Consider the following 19,113-nt stretch of genomic DNA (forward strand, 5'->3'; position numbering starts at 1 on the left):
GATGAAGGTTTGGGGGAAATCCAACCCCAAATAGGGAAAGAAGTAGTCCAGGAATACCTGGCCACTCTAAATGAATTTAAGTCTCCAGTGCCGGATCAACTACACACAAGAGTATTGAAGGAACTAGAGGAAGTTATTTCAGAACCACTGGCAATCATTTTTGAGAGTTATTGGAGAATGGGAGAAGTCCCAGCAGATTGGAAGAGGGCAAATGTGGTCCCTATCTTCAAGAAGGGGGAAAAGGATGACCCAAACAATTACTGTCTGGTCAGCCTCACGTCGATACCAGGCAAGATTCTGGAAAAGATCATTAAAGAAGTGGTCTGCAAACACTTAGAAACAAATGTGGTCATTGCTAATAGTCAACACGGATTTACCAAAAACAAGTCATGCCAGACTAATCTGATCTCTTTTTTCGATAGAGTTACAAGCTGGGTAGATGCAGGGAATGCCGTGGATGTAGCCTATCTGGACCTTCTAGGAAACAAGTTAGTCAAATGTGGGCTAGGCAAAACTACGGTTAGGTGGATCTGTAATTGGTTAAGCGAACGAACCCAAAGGGTGCTCACCAATGCGTCGTCTTCATCATGGAAAGAAGTCACGAGTGGAGTGCCGCAGGGTTCTGTCCTGGGCCCAGTTCTGTTCAACATCTTTAATAATGACTTAGATGAAGGGTTAGAAGGCACGTTTGCATCACGTTTGCAGACAACACCAAACTGGGAGGGATAGCTAACACTCCAGAAGAAAGGAGTAGAATTCAAAACGATCTTGACAGATTAGAGAGATGGGCCGAAACTAACAAAAGGAAGTTCAACAGGAACAAATGCAAGATACTTTACTTCAGCAGAAAAAATGAAATGCAAAGATACAGAATGGGGGACGCCTGGGTCGACAGCAGTACATGTAAAAAAGACCTTGAAGGCCTCATGGACAACAAGTTAAACATGAGCCTACAATGTGATGCGGCAGCAAAAAAAGCCAATGAGATTTTGGCTTGCATAAATAGGGGTATAGCATCTAGATCCAGGGAAGTCATGCTACCCCTCTGTTCCGCCTTGGTCAGGCCACACCTGGAATACGGTGTCCAATTCTGGGCACCACAGCTGAAGGGAGATGTTGACAAGCTGGAAAGTGTCCAAAGGGGGTGACTAAAATGATCAAGGGTCTGGAGAACAAGCCCTATGAGGAGCGGCTTAAAGAGCTGGGTATGTTTAGCCTGCAGAAAAGAAGGCTGAGAGGAGACATGATAGCCATGTACAAATATGTGAGGGGAAGTCATAGGAAGGAGGGAGCAAGCTTGTTTGCTGCTGCTCTGGAGACTAGGACGCAGAACAATGGCTTCAAACTACAGGAAAGGAGATTCCACCTGAACATCAGGAAGAACTTCCTCACTATGAGAGCTGTTCAGCAGTGGAACTCTCTGCCCCGGAGTGTGGTGGAGGCTCCTTTCGAGGCTTTTAAGCAGAGGTTGGATGGCCACCTGTCAGGGGTGCTTTGGATGAGATTTTCCTGCTTCTTGCAGGGGGCTGGACTCGATGGCCCGTGAGGTCTCTTCCTACTCTATGATTCTATGATTCTATGAAATTAATCTGAATCCTTAAGAAATTGTTCAGTGGTACTCTTCTATCTTCAATTTTTTTCTACATACTTTCTCAGCTTTGCCTGCAGTTTAGTTTAATCCAGTCAATTCAATGTCCAGTAGCTCCTTACTGCATTCCACCAATCCATTCTCCATTGAATTCTGTTGAATTCCCTCCATCCACTTTTGTGAAATTCTTAGAGCTTGGAAAAGCTACTTGTTTGAATGGCAAATTTTACTTTCCCAGGTTCTAAAAACCCTTCACTTCTTGTAAAAGATGCATTGTTTTGGCTTTCTCTTTCAAACTTCAGTAATATTTCTTACCGGGAGGCAGTGAATGGCGGGGGTTGCATGCTTATTTAATTAATTAAATGTAGTTGTAGTATCCCTTATCTGAGATATCTTGGAGATGGGACCCAAGTCTAAACACAAAATTAATTTGTATTTCATAGATACCTTATACAGGTTTATCCACATCCAAAATATTTTAAATAATTTTGTGCATGAAGCAAAGTTAGTGATACCTTTGTTTTCTGGTGATTCAGTGTACACAATCTCTGCCACTCATATGAACAATTTTGGATTTTGGAGTATTTCGGATTTCCAAGTTCCAGATAAGGGCTCAACCTGTATACACGGTGGGCAAGTGGCCTCTTAACTGTTTATGTTTGTTGTTTTAGTTCGCTTTTGAAATGCTCCCTTCTCATATTGTATTGCCACATTTCCTGTGCCACATTCCACATAGCTGTAGCTATGATCCTATATTCGCCAGCAAAGTGTAATATTTCTGCATGCATAATTGAACCATGGCTCCCAACTCACTATCCCTAGGACTTTGGGTTTTGCTGCATTAAGGCAAGTATTCAACTGTCTCCCTAAGAGAAATGTTATTGAAATTGTATCCCATGTGCCCCCCCCCCACACACACACCAAAGATTCATTCAAAAAGTAAAAAATAATTAGTACAGTTTTAACTGAAGTATGTTCTCCCTTTTGAAACAACTTCAGATATTTTATTCTAACACAGAGCTCAAGCGATTGTAAATCAACTTTGACTCCATGACAGCAGGGCTGCAAATTGAGTGGACTTCCAGATGCTAATGAACTTCAGTTCCCAACAAAACTAACCTCCATAGATAATAGTGAGATATGCTGGGCATTACAGCTCCATAACACATGGAGGGCCAACATGTTTCCCACTCCTCATTACATAACATATTGCCAGTCTTTGGACACAAAAGCTAAATAATTCATATACAGGGAATATACAAATTGGGCAATATATTAGTTTTGCCTTCTTTTTGTCTTAAAAGCATTATCTCCTATTTTATATCAGTGTGTAATTTTTGAGTCCACATTTGCTTGCATTTTTTATGTATTTCTGGTCTTTGACACACCTGCCAGATGTACGTTTGCATACAGTAGCCTTTATTAAAATACATTTTTGTATTTTATTTCCACTAGCATACACATAGAATGCAGTCTCCCCTGGTATATGCAATGAGTATACATTTCTTTAGAATGGGGAGAATTGCACTGCATTTCAGTATTTCCTTTTTGTTCCTGTTCTTCTTCAACTAGATTCTCATTAAAAGGTAAATTCAATTTCACGTGTCAAACCAATGAACTTTTTTACACTATAATTTACACTCTTGAACTATAATTTCTATAAACTCCCACATTTTCTAAACATTGTCACTTCACTGAAAGAACTACAGGTCTCTGCAAAGATGCCATTTATTTTATGCTCCCCATTGTGTCCTTCAGTTCAAGATGTTTCTCCCCTTTCCCTCACTTAGAGAACAGCTGTCCCTCCACTGGTAATTAAATGCATTTAATTTTGTAATCTGTTCCTGCTGCTATATTCCCTCAATACCACTGCTTAGGTTGCTATCTGGCCTCCTTAAAAGCCATTTGAATGTTCTTCATCTGTCTCAGTCTTAAGGCTTATTAATGAGCCACTTGCAGTTGTCAAAAAGTAATGACCAAAGTTTACTACCACCATCATCTACCACAGGCATGGGCAAACTTTGGCCCTCCAGGTGTTTTGGACTTCATCTCCCACAATTCTAATAACAGGTAAGCTGTTTGGGGTTTCTGGCAGTTGAAATCCAAAACACCTAGAGGGCCAAAGGTTACTCATGCCTGATCTACCATACTGTTATGAGCTATGCTTGATAAATATGCCTTGAAAGTAAGCGTTTAGGCAGAGAGATGCCTCCTGCCATATTCTGGATGAGAGGCCAAGCAGGGGGAATGTTCTCCAATGAATTCTTGGGCAATATTAATACCATGTTAATACAGAGTTATGGTATACAGTAGTATGGGGTAGAGTATTCATTAAGCCTATGTTAATAGTAATTGTGAAGCAACTAGAAACTACATTCATCTGGCATCTACCAATCTCCATAGGTTCTGGGTTAATTGATAGTCTACTGTAATCCTGTGCTCTGCTTGGCTTTTTTCAATTGATGCAAATGGAGTTCAAAGGGCAAATGTAATTTGCACTCAATCAATGCAACAGAGGGAAGAGGAAGCCAGATTCTTGCATTTCTGGTAAGCTCACTAATAAACAAACTGCATTCTTCCTTGTGAGTAAGTTTTACCATCTTGATCCCATTCAGATGTTGCTTGGCCACATGTGTCTCGGTGTCCATTTGTGAAATGTTGGAGAGTATGTTACAGCAGTTTCATATTTCTTTAAGTCTCAAGGTTCTACCTCATGAAATCTTGGGATGTGAAGTGTTGTGGATTGAAAATTCTCTACTAGAGAACTCAGAGAATTCAATTTTTTCCTCCACCTATGAATCCCCCAATTGACATACAATAAAACAATAGCAAGCAAACTTAGACCAAACTGCTGTACCAATGTACTGCAGACACATCTAAGGATCAGTCACTCTTAGGAAGTTGGGCTGTAGTGTTGGCTCCAGAGAGTGCTGGGAACATTGCTATGATAGCCTCTTATCAGTTTGCTAGGAGCCTAATAGAGGAGGAACGTTGTATATTATAAGGCCCCAAAGTGAGGCAAAGCTTCTTGTCAAATTGAAACTTGACAGCTAGCTTCCGGCAGCCCTAAATTATCCCATGACAAGTGGCAGTGAGGAGGTGAGCAACCTTCCGCATAATCTACAGTCATTATCATTTCCATCTTTATTACCCACAGTATATTGAGCACATTAAATTAGCTTTCAGGGAGCCTTTGTTTTGGAAAATTATTTCGGAGAGAACCTGCTTTCTTGTTAACATCTCTGCCATTCCATCAAAGTGGATACCCTGCTCCATTTATTTTCTTTTCATTCTCCTCGTCGTTTGAAGCCGGCACACTCCTCTTGGCACCAGTATTGCTCCCGGGCCCTGGCTCAGCAGCTGAAATCACAAACCTGGATTGGAGTTAATATCCAGATCCAACAATGCACCACCTTGGCCTTCTCAGCTTGATTTACACACATAGCCAGTGCTCCTGTGGCTCAGCCGGAGGTAGTTCTCAAAGCCAGCATTAGTCCACAAAGCCAGGGACATGATATAGAACACACACATAGAATCATAATTGTGCCGTCGCGCCTGGGGCTGTACTCTTAGTGAAAGAGGCATGGACGTGACATCTTTCCCCAGGGGATTGCTTCTTGCCCTCCTTTAGGGAAACTGGAACTCCCAAGGACCAAAACACTGTAGATAACTCAAAAACTGGGTTTATTGTTCACAAAGGGGGTAAAAGAAAATATACATTACGGTCTTTGATTGTTTAAGTCCGTGGAGCTTTTCCAGATCCCTCTTTCTCTGGCTGTGAATGCTGGAGCAAACTCAGCCTCAGTCCAATGACCTATATCTGAAGACAAGAGTCTTCCTCTGTTGCCAAAGGACTGATGTGAAGGCGCTTGAGACTCCTCAACATTGTTCAGGTTGGCCCTGAACATGAAGTGTGAGTCCCAAGGGTAAGAACCTCAGAACTGGTGCTGAGAGGTAACTTTTTAAAGGGCTTTTAGTGCCAAGTCTCTCTCTCACGTCCATCCGATAGAGAGCTTGCTGGAGGAATGAAAGGAGGAAACACTGTCCTACTCCAAGAAGAGGTGGAGCCAAACAGTTGAGCTGGGTGAGCAATATAACAGGTGCAAACAACATTGATTGGCAGATATAAATAACCAATCCAACTACATTTACAGGGTAAGGGCAAAATCAGGCATGATACAACAATTCAAATCTTGCAACTTATAATTTGACATATAGATGGCGCCACTCGTGCCGTCACAATAATGCTGGAAGAAACCCACAAGGGCAATCCGATCCTGTGTATTCTAGAAATAGCTCCTGAATTTGCTCCTATAGCTCTTGAATTTGATTAAGGCAAATTAATGAATGTCATAATTTATTTCATAATAATTTTGCACATAATGTGCTACAGTATTTAAATTTTGTAATGCAAAAGAAAGAATATTTTCTCACATCAGAATTGGGAAGTTTTGCATAAAATAGTTTCCAGACAACTACAGGTGTTTGTAGAAGCATCCACTGTTTCCAGACAGCCAATAATGTCTTGCAAGATTTTCATTGTAAAGAAAGTAGCTGGGCTGTACGCCCAATAATATAAATACTGTAAATAAAATAATAAATTAATAATAATAAAGGTTTCAATACTCATTCATAAATTAGTGGGGCACTGATAATCATTTTTAGAGTGTTTCTAAAATATTGTCAGGGCTCTATATCATAACTATAATTATATAATGAATTCTTTGTTACTTTTCGTTATGTAATTGTGCAGGGGGGGTCCAACCCCCCTCTGCCAGGCAAGAAAAGCACAATCAAACCACCCCCAACAAATGCCCATCCAGCCTTTAAATAACAACAACAGGAAACCTACCAGGTAAACTTTGAGTTATTGCCTCTCAACTTTGCCTACCTCACTGGGTTGATTCAACTCCCAATAATCCCTTTTTTCTTGAAATCCCTTTAGAGAATGAATACAGAGTAGGATGAGGAAGCGGCAGCACAAGGCGGTTAGCAGAATTCTGGAAAATGAAGTTTGGGAAGGCGAGGACTCCTGCGGCAGAGAATTCAAAAGGCTCCACCCTAAACTACATTTCCAAGAATTCTGCTCACTTCCCACGTTAAAGCACATGGGTTTTCCCTCTCCAAGTTGGAGAAGTTACTTTTAAAACGCAGGTGCTGCATTGCCTCCAGGTCAGCAGCACCAAAGAATTCAAAAGGCCCTGTCCTAAACTCCATTTCCCAGAATTCTGGTTGTTTCCTGCATTAAAGCCTCAATGTGAGTGTGGTCTCTGCTCTCAGTCTGGGCCAGCCATGGCTTCTTTCTTGCCTGGCCATTCAACCAGGCCTCCCTCCCTCCCCCCTTCTGCCCCTTTTGGGGGAAATGCAGAGCTTCTTCCTCCACTCCAGCATCACCATCTTCCTCAGAGTCCTTTGGGGGAACCAAACCCAGCCCTTTGCGGGGGGGGGGGGGGGGGGGGGTTCACCTATTATGAAAGTCTGGAGCCATTTACGAGACTTACATAACTAATCTGAATGTCATAGGTCAGTGTTTTGAATCTTAAGTTTTTTGTGTGGCCGCCCCTTGTGTTTCTGAATATCACTTTGTATGTACGGAACTAATGAATTAGATCCAAAAATGAATTTAAAATGAGGTTTTGCAAAGCCCTAGAAAGCAGTCATTTTGCACACCAAAACTGATGCACAAAAGGCAGTAATCTTGCAACACAAAGTCAATTGGCTATATTTTGGACTAAAGACTCTTGAGTAGTTTTGCACAAAATTTTATTGCACAATAACCAATAATCTTGCACAAGACCACACATGGCACTATGGAAGGAGGGCTTTTTGTGCATAAAACAATTATTAATTTCTCTGGAAATTACTGTATATATTTATGTACAAATCTAGAAATTTTGTTCAAAACCTGAATCCAAAAACATGAGTTGATTTATCTACAAGAAAAAAAAAATGGCAGCTGTTGAGGTCAGCTTGTCACCTGAGGTAGTGCTGGTGTTTCTTTCTCTCCATGGAATGATGCTCAACTTATCCAGGGATTCATAATTTTGGCCTCTATCCTGCCCTCAACTTATGCATCAGGTCAAGCTAAATATGGGTATATATGGTAATTTCCTGAAACATTAACGATATGCAAATGCCAGACAAAACCTCAACACAACAGTTTTTACTGTATTATTCTTCCTGACTGATTTTTCCAAGTGTCAAGAAAGTTATTTTTCAGCCAGGAAAAGAATAACAGTCAATATTCTTTCTGTGTCTGGTTGACACATCTATATTCACCATTGTTTGAAATGTGAATCCATGAATAATGGGATGGCTTACATATTGAGGATTAGAAATCCCCGGGCACAACTGCCTCAAGGGAAACCTGAATTCTTCACACACACACATTCATTTTAATATCCACTTTTTACTGAGTGACATGAATGACTCTTAATGACTGAGATGTTCCTAAAACTGCAGTTGAATCTGTAAAAGCTGAGTACATCAGGGGCATATTTAGAGTGTAGTTTCTTTGAAAACATCAGATTGCTGAGTGTCACATAGACAATACAGAAAAGTGGCAGAGATACCTCAGATACTAGAGAGAAACAGATAATTACTACATCACACTCTATTTTTCATTTTGGAGATCGTTTCTCACCCACACTGTTCATAAAATGACACTCCTAAAGTATAACAGACATTCAGAACACACACACACATACACACAGATCTATTGAAAACATTTCATTTCAAACTTGTACACAGAATCCTTAAAGCCACATATTATAAAGTGTACAAGTAAAATTGGTTATTTTTCACAAATACCTGCTAGTTTCAGAGACTACAAATTCAATTCACTTGCAATTCAACAGCAAGGCAAGATGACAAATGAAGGCATATATATCCTGGTCTTTTTCCCAAAACAGAAAACAAAATGGCATATTGGAAAAAGAAAATACTTTGTATTTTGCCCTAATATGCCTTTACTGCATCTTCACCAGGGGTAACCTGTGAGCATCAATCAACCCAAGTGCCGATCTGGAGGTAGCAGTAATCGTTTAGGGGAATCAATGGAAAAAATGATCACCCAATGATCTGTTATAATCAGAGAAAATGTGGGGCCTTGGTCCAGCCCACCAGTACCAGACATGCGCACATATTCAAAGAATTCAGTGAGAGCCATAGAACCTTTTCCCATTTCTATAGGGTTTGCATGGAAGCCCTTTAAAAGTTCCACAGTACAAACTGGAGTTTGAAAAAGTTACTTTGTGTATTCCAGTTGCCAGAATACTTCATCCAGAATGTCCACTGGGCATGCTGGCTGGCGATTCTGGGAACTGTAAATTCCATTCCTCTGATACAAACAGAGGTTGCTACTGATGGGCCATTTTCACATCCTCTTTCATAAACCTGTGTCTATATTAGATTTATACAGATGTCAAGAAACATTAGCTTAGGAATGCTCAGGGCCCAAAATAATGCCTTTCCCTGTGTTGCTAATAGAGCATGAAAGGACAGATTCTTACTAGGGCCAAAACAGGCATCACATTTTATGGTATTAAGGCTGACCTACACCAGCTGTGAATCATGCCTAATCCGCTTCCTTTCTCTACTGCCTGCCAAGTTGTGTTTAACATTGGATTATCTAATATGATTCCTCTGGGTCACATTCTAGCACAACCTGATCTGCGACTAAAGACATGGCCCTAGAGAGCTTGTGCCCAGAATGACGGAATTATTTCATTTGTTAGTCCTGCTATAGAATACACCCCCTGTCCCTTCTGCATTGGAATCTGTCACAGGGGCTGCATGTTGCCAATACAACCAAGTGTTAATTAAAATCCCAGCAACAGTGCTTAAGCAAAGAAGTCCAGAGTTCAACAAGGGAGGGAAAAATCTTCTTCCTGGCCAGATTTTCCAACTGAACACACAGGGATTGCCAATTTAGCAGAAAAATTAGGGCCCTCTTCACACAGGGCATTTGTGTCCCGTTTTGCTGCTTTTATGCACGGCTAGGACAGGGCCTATGTGCCATCACACGATGCACAGCAGGGCCCATCCACATTCCTCCCAAAGTGGAGATGCTCCGAAAGGCGCTTTCTCCCCCATTACGAGGAGGAAAGTGTAGGCTGGGTATCTACCCACACTTTCTCTTCAATTTCCCTTGTGATAGCATAATGGGCAGTGAGGCAACAAGCTTGCCACCCTTTCTGCCATCTGATGGGGGAGGGAAAGGGTGCCAAAGCACTCTCTCCCATCCCCTCCATGTGGTGAGAGGAGGAGGGAGGACTCACGGGGCATCACGAATCACCCCACATGCCTTTCCTTTTGCTGGCGATTGCCAACACATCAGCACAGCACAAAAAAGCTGTGTGAAGAGGTTGAAAGACTGAATTAATGTTGTGCCACTTAATAGTGCTGGGTGGCTCTATAAACTTGCAAGTGTGTGTGTGTGTGTGTGTGTGTGTGTGCGCGCGCGCGTATGTGTACACAACAGGGACAGGAGAAGGCATATCCCTAAAGAATTTAACATCCAATTAATCAGTGTGAAAACATTGGCAAGATGTAGAACAACAGAGGTACTAAAGACCAAGGTACAACAATACTATTACTGGTAAAATTTGAAATGCAGTTATTCATCACAATATTTTTTTTGCTGCATAATACACCAAGAGAATAAAAAATGCAAACCACTATCTTGACCTATACTGTAGAGAACAAACAGGGTTTCTTTTCATAATGTTAATAGGTCTTACCCACTCAAGAATAAATTTCTCCAAAATACGTCAGAACATGGAAAGCTTGCATCAGTTCATTGTTACTGAGAAAATTCACTTCCCCTTTAATGACTGTAGGGTCTATAACTAAATTCTGAGAGAACAGGAGATTGAAATGGGTGCAGCATGGGATAGATAATGTTATACTCCCTGTTAAACAAAATTCCTGCGGCTTTAATACTGCTGCCTATGGAGAATTCAAAGCATTACATCATGTATTGTATCATCTGTATTTACTGTGGATCTCCAGGAAAAGCTCACAAGTGGGTTGAAATGTGTTTGTGTGTGAAATTGGGAAAATTGCATTTTGAACTAACTTTCTTCTTGGGCTGTATGAAGCCAGGAAGTATTGAATCAGTGCCTTCAGCAGACAACTTCATACCAGAATGCTCTAATTTGGGTATGATGTAGCCCTTCAACATCATTTACCCAGCCCCTGTCCTAAACTTTAGATGTAAGGTCACTCTATGTATGAAACGACTTGAAGGCACATAACAACAATAACTATCCTAATTAACTTCACTATCCCATCAGCCAAAAGCAGGCCCACACTTCTCATTGAAATGCTGGTAACTTTATTTTGGTTAAAATTGTTCTTCATTTTAAATATTGTATTGTTCTTTCATGCCTTTTTTTCACCACAAATGTGAAATAAATGCACAATGCAGTGTGCATTGAAATTCATTCATGTTTTCTTTCAAAGAGTCTAAGAGACTGTGAACTGGTCCTGTGTTTAAAAAGTTTGAAGTACCGTTTCCTAGAGTTTCTTTATCAACCAGACAACCTGGCTTCAGTGTGTCAAAGGCCTTCTCAGGCTATACCACTGGTTTGCATGGTGTCAGCTGATCTCACAATAAGAACATCCCATAAGTGTGGCAAACAGTCCTTTCAAGACAGCTTCTTGGTCAGATACGCCAGTTGTTTTGATTTGCAATACTGAATCCTCAGCCTGGAATATATGAGCCAGTATCTCTTCTCCAACTCATTTGTCACTCATGCCTCACAACCTCTGAGGATGCCTGCCATAGATGTGGGCGAAAAGTCAGGAGAGAATACTTCTAGAACATGGCCATACAGCCCGGAATACATAGAACAACCCTGTGATCCCGGCCATGAAAGCCTTCGACAACACATTTGTCACTAGTCTGTTCCACCTCCCCCTTTTAGTCCTTGGTTCCCCATAGCTTGCTTAAATGCCCTGCCATTGCCAAAGGTGCTGAATTATTAAATAAACAGATTTACCTATATGTTCACTCACCAAATTATATAACAAATAATTCAATGAACACATTTTAACTGGGATGAGCTAGATGATGCAGTTCAGTGTCTCTTACCCTGGTGCCTCTGTCTAGCATCCATCTATGGGTGTATCTACACTTTGAAATTAAGTGCCATGCTCTGGAATCATGAGAAGTTTGGGTTTTTAAGGTCTAATCTTCTATATCAGAGTGTGGATATAAATTCTATGATTCCATAGCATTTAGCCATGTCGATCTGCATTAATTCTACAATCTAGATGTAGCATATGTCAAACTTGAATCACATTTCACCACTTTACACAATTAAGTCCCAGAAAAGACAAGAAAGGCTGGACCTATCATTAGGCAGAGTTTAATTGTAGTCTACAAGTGTGGTCTAACTGACACGGGTAGGAAATTGAATTGACAGGAGAAGTCCTTGGCTATTTCCCCTGGGCCTTCTTTCCTGGGAATTCCCTTTGCTAAAACTTAGAACAGTGTGTCCTATAAAGCCTTTCTTTAGTGATCCCATCCCCCCACCCCTGCCTTCAGGCCACCATGCTGTCCTGGAAACTAGAGGAAAATAGTGCCCCATCAGTAGCATTGAAATGAAATCCAACTGCCATTCCTATTTGCTTCTGTACAATACAATAAAGATTCTTCACTTCATGCAGACAAATGTCATGAGCCAGCCCTGCTGACAGTGGTATTAGTCAAGCAAAGAAGCCTCTGTTATTACTGCTCTGTATCATTTCCACCAGAAGTCCTGTTTTGCTCTATCAGTGTCCCTGAAAAAGATTCTTCCCTGAGAATGCCTTGGCCTAATAAGAAATACTGCCACTAGAGAAGCTTTCTCCCCAGTTGTCTTCTGTATTGGTTTCTTCTTTTCTTTTTTCCTTTCTCTCTCTTGGTGGAAAGCAAAAATAGGTGGACTATGGATATGGACAGCCTGGAGTGAAATGGTTTGATTTTTCACATTGCTCAGTCTAAGCAAACTGAGACTTTGAAGAGTCATGTGAACTTTCATTGGGTTTTGAATCATTCAGCTGCTGAAGTTGCTGCTTTAAGACTAACATTCAGTCAACTCCACTGGGTGCAACCAAGCTCAGCAGAGAGCAGATCACCAAGCTTTTATTTTGGGAAGCCAGATGCAAAGAATAAGACAAGATTCCTTCACCAAATTTTTCCTCTATAGATACACCTCATCTACAAAACAGATAATAAGACTATTTTTAATTATTTAATTCAGGTATTTTCCAGTTGTGGGGAGATTGCTGAAAAGTAAACTAAACAGAACCTAGTTCTCAAACATATTGTTAATGTCATATGTCTAACATTCATCAACACATTAAACCTCCCCCCCCCCAAAAAAAATTACTTGTATCATATAGAACATGCATGTAAACTGCCATACATCTTATATGTGTACTAACATATAGTTAGGAGCTTCTACCAAGAGGAAAGGTGAAATTATTCGATAAGCAACAGATTTGCAATCACTTTAATGGCATCAGAATTGAAAACAAAGCCAATATGATCTTCTGTGGAGTGAGAGGGGATGCCATATCAAATGATTTAATGTTTTGAGCACTCCTGTCAGGAACAGTATGTTCATTATTAGTGATGGGTGGGTGAGATGTAAGAAGGAGCGCACTAAACTACATGGGGACACACAGAAAATGTGTATGTTAAGACGTTCGCTTAACAACACATTGTAGGGGAAAAGGAGCACTGCAATTTCTTTCATGACTCTTTCCAGAGCAATTAAAAGTCTGGGAAATGCTATCCAGTATTCACTTCAGGTCTTCAAGCAAGTTCACTAAATGCCAGACAAGAACCCCACAGCATGCTGGGGAATATCCCAAGCTTTTCAAGTTTAAGGCCCTTGGGCCATGCCCTCATATAACTTACTCTTTCCTCCACGAGTAATGTAACCATTAGAAACTGCAGATGGCTACAGCAGTTACAACTCTGGCACTGGTTTTCAGCAGCCTTGCAGATGCCAGTAGCTCTTACCAAGAGTGTAGTGCCATTTCAAGCATCCTGAATGATCACAACAGTTAACAGCTTGCATAGAGATGTGCCTCCAGTTGCTGCAGTCAAACACAGCACCTGTCCTTCAGCCATGTTGCTTCCTTCTCTGTTGCAGCCAGTCTCACACACCACATCATTTACACTTTCAAAAATACATTTTGGAGCTGCTGCTGCTGCTGCTAGCAGTAAAACCCAAAACAACCCAGGGGAAATCTGGGAAGTAGCCAACTTATTTTATCACAATCCGTCTGCATATTGGATTGTAGCAACAACAAAGACTCAAATTATTATTCTTCAAGAAGTTGGAATGAGAGAGAGAACTGTGGAAATCGAAATATTCAACAGGACTCCAAGAACAAGGAGCTTCACGACCGAATAATATGTGTCACTCCTTCCCTTGTTTTTTTAATTTTTCTGCTACTGTTTAGTCTCGTATGTTTTCTCCATATGGCAAGGTACATCTTTGTGTTTTCCATACAACAAAAGAACAAATTCTGCATTAAAAGGAGCAAAATACAGAAAAATTGCAAATGTTTGCTTGTCCGATATAATTTTAGTCTAATTTTGCCAGCCTCAAAGCCCTACCCTTTGAATCGTTAAACCTTACAGTCTTCTTCAAGTTTTTGAGAACTCACTAGGATGTCTTTTTAATAATATAGTTCAACTACAGGAGTTACAATTCTGGCTTTTAAAAACATAACAAAGTAGTGGAAAGTTTTGGTTCTTATGACACTGCACTATGTGCCTGACATTAAAATACATATTTATGCACTACAATGATAGAAATGCAGAATGTTCTATCAGGATATGCACCACAATTCTGTTAGAGATAACCTTTACCACAATGTCTATCTTCCAGAAGAAGCAAACGCTAAGGAGAAAGGAAAAGAGAGAAGAAATCATAATGAGGAGGGAATAGAAACAAAACGGCAAGAGGATTTAGAGAACAAAATGAAGAGAAGAGAGGAAAGCAATGGCAAACAAAAGTAAGGGAAAGTAAGGGAGAATAATACAGGAAATTCCCAAAAAGGTGCAGGAACACTAAAATTGCAAATTCACACATACCAGATATACCTCATCAAAGTGCATCTGAGAAAAAAGGAAAACAGGCCTGTACATTATCTCCCCTTCTGCCCTCTCCCCATCTCCATTACCTTCTCTGCTGACTGTGATGTCCCAAAGAAGATGGGAATGAAGGCTAACCAGACGATGCAGGTAGTATACATGGTGAACCCAATGGGTTTGGCTTCATTAAAGGTCTCAGGAACCCCACGGGTCTTTATAGCATACACAGTGCAGGTCACCATGAGGAGCATGCTGTACCCAAGCAAACAGATGAGGGACAGGTCAGAAATGTCACACTTGAGGATTCCCCGGGCAAAGCGGGGGTCTGTAGTCCGCTGGTCCTCATAGTCGATGATGGAGTGAGAGGGGTCCACAATGAACCAGATGCAGACCCCCATGAGCTGCAGAGAGATGAGGCTGAAGGTGATAGCCAACTGGGAGGCAGGGCTGATTAAGCGTGGGGCGCTGACTGACTTTTTGCCCTGCTCAAAGATACGGTAAATGCGGTTGGTTTTGGTCAGCAAGGCAGCATAACTGATGCTCATGCCCAGCCCCAGGAAGATACGTCGCAAGGCGCAGGTTCCAAAATCAGGCTCAGCAATCATCAGGAAGGTAGTGCCATAACAGAGGAAGATGCCCGTCAGCAGCACATAGCTGAGCTCTCGCCCCGAAGCTTTGACAATGGGGGTGTCATTGTAGCGCACAAATGTCACCACCACAAAGAGGGTGGCAATGATGCCCACAATGGCAATGAAGACAGGCATCACAGCCCAAGGGGAACTCCACTCAAGCTTGACAATGGGGATGGGGATGCAGCCCGTGTGGTTCTCATTGGGTCGCTCGCTGAGACGGCACACTTTGCAGTGGAACTCGTCCTGTTGATACTGGTAACCATCACAGCGCTCACAGTGCCAGCAACAGGGGATGCCCTTCACCAGCTTCTTCCTTTCTCCTGGTTTACAAGGTTGGCTACAAATTGAGGTGGGCAGTTGGTTGCCACCCCCGGGCCAATGCAGGCGCTCCATCTGTAGCAGAGAGCAAGACAAATAGAGAGAGAGAGAGAGAGAGAGAGAGAAAGGATCATGCTAACCAACATGAAGCAGAACAATAGGAGCTAGGCCAAAGCCAAGGTCAGATTTCTCTCCCGCACATGATGATGATGATGATGATGATGATGATGATGATGATGATGATGATGATACACACACAAACACACACAGAGACACACACAAATCTTGGTTCTATTTCATGAGTTAGGAACAAATCAAGTTAAGAACTCTTACAAAGAAAGAAATAGAAACATATAAGAAGTTGTTCAGTTGTAGATAAACTCTCTATAGAATAAAACCATTTAAAACAGGGGTCCCCAAACTTTTTAAACAGGGGGCCAGTTCACAATCCTTCGGACCATTGGAGGGCCGGACTATAGTTGGCCACCGAGCAATAATAATAATAATAATAATAATAATAATAATAATAATAATAATAATAATAAAAAATAATAACAGCAATAATAAAAAAGAGGGTTGGAAGAGACCCTTTGGGCTTTCCCCTTCTGCCTTTGTGTACCGAAAGCACAAGCAAAGCACCCCTGACAGATGGCCACCCAGCCTTAATGTTAATAATAATAATAACAGCAATAATAATAAAAAAAAGAGGGTTGGAAGAGACCTCTTGGGCCATTGAGTCCAACCCCCTTCTGTCTCTGTGCACCAAAAGCACAAGCAAAGCACCCCTGACAGATGGCCACCCAGCCTTAATGTTAATAATAATAATAATAATAATAATAATAATAATAATAATAATAATAATAATAAGGGTTGTAAGAGAAGAAGAACCCCTTGGGTCATTTAGCCCAACCCCCTTATGCCCTTGTGCTGTGGGGGCCAGATAAATGGCTTCAATGGGCCACATCTGGCCCCCGGGCCTTAGTTTGGGGACCCCTGATTTAAAACAAATCCATCTTTAAAAAATTAATTCATCAAAACAGCACACCATTAAATGTCCTTGAAGTCAGTTCCTAAAAGCCTGCTTAAAGAAGAAAGTTTTCACTTGCTAGAGCCATCATAGTCTTCCTAGAGTGGAGTTCTAAAGCATGGGAGCAGCCACTGAGAAGGTCCTGTGTCCCCAACAAAGTAGATTGGGAAGGTGGGACCAAGTGAAGGGCCCTTGTCTGGACAGCTGTTTGCTAAACAGCTTAAACTTGATCCATATAGGGCTTTAATCGTCACTTTGAATTGTGCCGGGAAACATATCAGCAACCAGAGAAGCTATTGGAACAAAAAGGTTGCATGTTCCCTCTAGTCAGATGCAATCAGTCTGGTTTCAGCTTCTGGGGGAAACAAGTTTTGAGCACTCTTCAATGACAGTCCTACTAAAAGTATATTACCATAATCCTATACGATGTAATCAAGGTAGATGTCACAATGGCCTGACCAGACATTTCCAGGACATTTCCCAACTGGCATTAATTTTGCATGTGCACAGGCTCACGGATTTGTCTTTCAAGAACTGTTTGTGTGTGTGTGTGGGGGGGGGGGGGGAGGTATTAAGCTTTGATTCCTTTTATTTCATTCAGCTAAATCTATATTGCACTCAGTGACACTCACTGTTCCCTTCAATTAGTCTTACACCTCTGCATCACTCATGATTTGATCCTATAACACCTCTTCAAACTCAGGTCTAGACACCCACCGATAACCTGGAATAACACCCTGGTATAGCATAGAGGAAACCCTATGAAATTCATGAAGTCACTATAAATTGACAGGTGACTTGAAGGCATATATACACACAGACATACACATACCGTAGTATAGACTCACTGATTGACTGATAATGTCAATCAAAACTAAACCAGCTATTCTAGCCCTGTAGCTAGTCACACCTCACTGGTGCCATGTCTGGTATCTAAATCTGTTCCCACTGTGATCATCGTTCTCATGCCATTTGATAGGCTCATTTAAGGAGGGAGAAAGAGTATGATATTCAGTCAACTTATCATTGCAGCTGAAATAATAAATTGTACAAATCTAGAATTCCATAGTGTTTCATCATCTGGATTTTACTTCCTGAAGGTCAAGTGTCCTTACTGCAGTTTAGCCTTGTGGAATGAACAGAGGACCAAAGATGAAACACTAGATTAATGAGAATGTTAAAAGGCATTCTAAATAATCTTCCATTGTGATCTGAAGTCTATCAAACTGACAATGCATTCTCCATGTCCTGAGGTCTTCCTACTCACAATACTTCAAGACTTGTCTTTGCTATTCATGGGTGACTTAGGTCCTTTCCACAGAGCTGTATAAAGCCACATTGAACTGGATTAAAGGCCAGTGTGGACTCAGAAAACCTAGTTCAAAGCAGATATTGTGGATGATCTACCCTGATATTCTGTGTTATATGGCTGTTGTGGAAGGCCCCTTAGAAAGTTATATTGAACAGTTCAGATCAGAGAGATCTGGTCACTGGATGATCTCTTTGATGCCTATATCCAAATGAGAGAAACCAAGAATAAACCCATTTTGACTAGGGCCCTAGTCAATGGACTTTTTCATGAGTAACGCTCTGCGCTTTGCTAATTAAAAGACTTGCTTACTTTTAAGTTCAGGTGATCAGCCCAGTTCCCGATAATTTTGTACTCAGGTGTGGCATTCTTGATCTGATACTGGTAGATATCATAGCGTCCTGGGGCATCTCCATTTTCATTAAATGTCACCGGAGTCCCTGCAATACCTTCAAAACACAGAACATTTAGTTTAAAAAGAATGTGGACAACTTTATACCCCCATCTATTAAATGAAATTTTATCTCTTTGCTACACAGATATGGATCTTAGAAATAAAAGTTACTTTTGGGACTACAACTCATAGAATCCATTAGCTTGGGGATTTTAGTAGGTGTATCAAAAAAAAAATAATGCTTTTAAATGCTGCTTGGATTCCAGAGTTTTATGTGACTACTTGTTAGTTAAATTTAGCTTATTAACTATAATATTAAGGTAAAATGTTCAACTTTCACTGAATGTCACCCTAGCGGACAGAAAATTGTTTCATGCATACAACCTAAGATCAGAATAATAAATGCCATTCAGATCAACCAACCTTGCAAAATTGTCTACTAAGTGATCTGCTATGAGATTAAAATCTTCTTACTTCATTATGGAGACCAGAGATAGGAATTTAAGTAGTAAGGGATAATACATTTTGGTATTTAATAATTTTTTTAAAAAAACAAAAAATCACTTTTGTTCCTGTTAGAAGAGAGAATTGAACTATTAAGTTTATGCTATATTGCTATTACAATTAAGTCAAATGATGATACAATCTTTACCAGAATGAAGCTGGAAAATACCGTCCCCCTGACCCCATGATTGTTTTGAGTTTGGTAGAAAAGCAAACAGTGATGTGAATTTATGAAAATCCCA

The 19,113-nt window shown here is 40.9% G+C and overlaps 1 protein-coding gene across 3 annotated transcripts in view; it reads right to left on the reverse strand.

Moving 5' to 3' along the window:
- grm4 (glutamate metabotropic receptor 4) overlaps nucleotides 1-19,113 on the reverse strand; it is a 451,932-nt gene that overhangs the window by 34,364 nt on the left and 398,455 nt on the right. For all 3 annotated transcript variants that reach the window (XM_062978465.1, XM_003220390.3, XM_062978466.1), the window contains 2 exons: nucleotides 18,286-18,422; nucleotides 14,777-15,712 (listed from right to left, as the gene is read on the reverse strand). In XM_062978465.1, the coding sequence (XP_062834535.1) occupies nucleotides 14,777-15,712; nucleotides 18,286-18,422 (1,073 nt within the window). The remainder of the gene's footprint in view (nucleotides 1-14,776; nucleotides 15,713-18,285; nucleotides 18,423-19,113) is intronic.

This window comes from Anolis carolinensis, chromosome 4 (genome assembly GCF_035594765.1).
Source record: "Anolis carolinensis isolate JA03-04 chromosome 4, rAnoCar3.1.pri, whole genome shotgun sequence".
NCBI classification, from domain to species: Eukaryota; Metazoa; Chordata; class Lepidosauria; order Squamata; family Dactyloidae; genus Anolis; species Anolis carolinensis.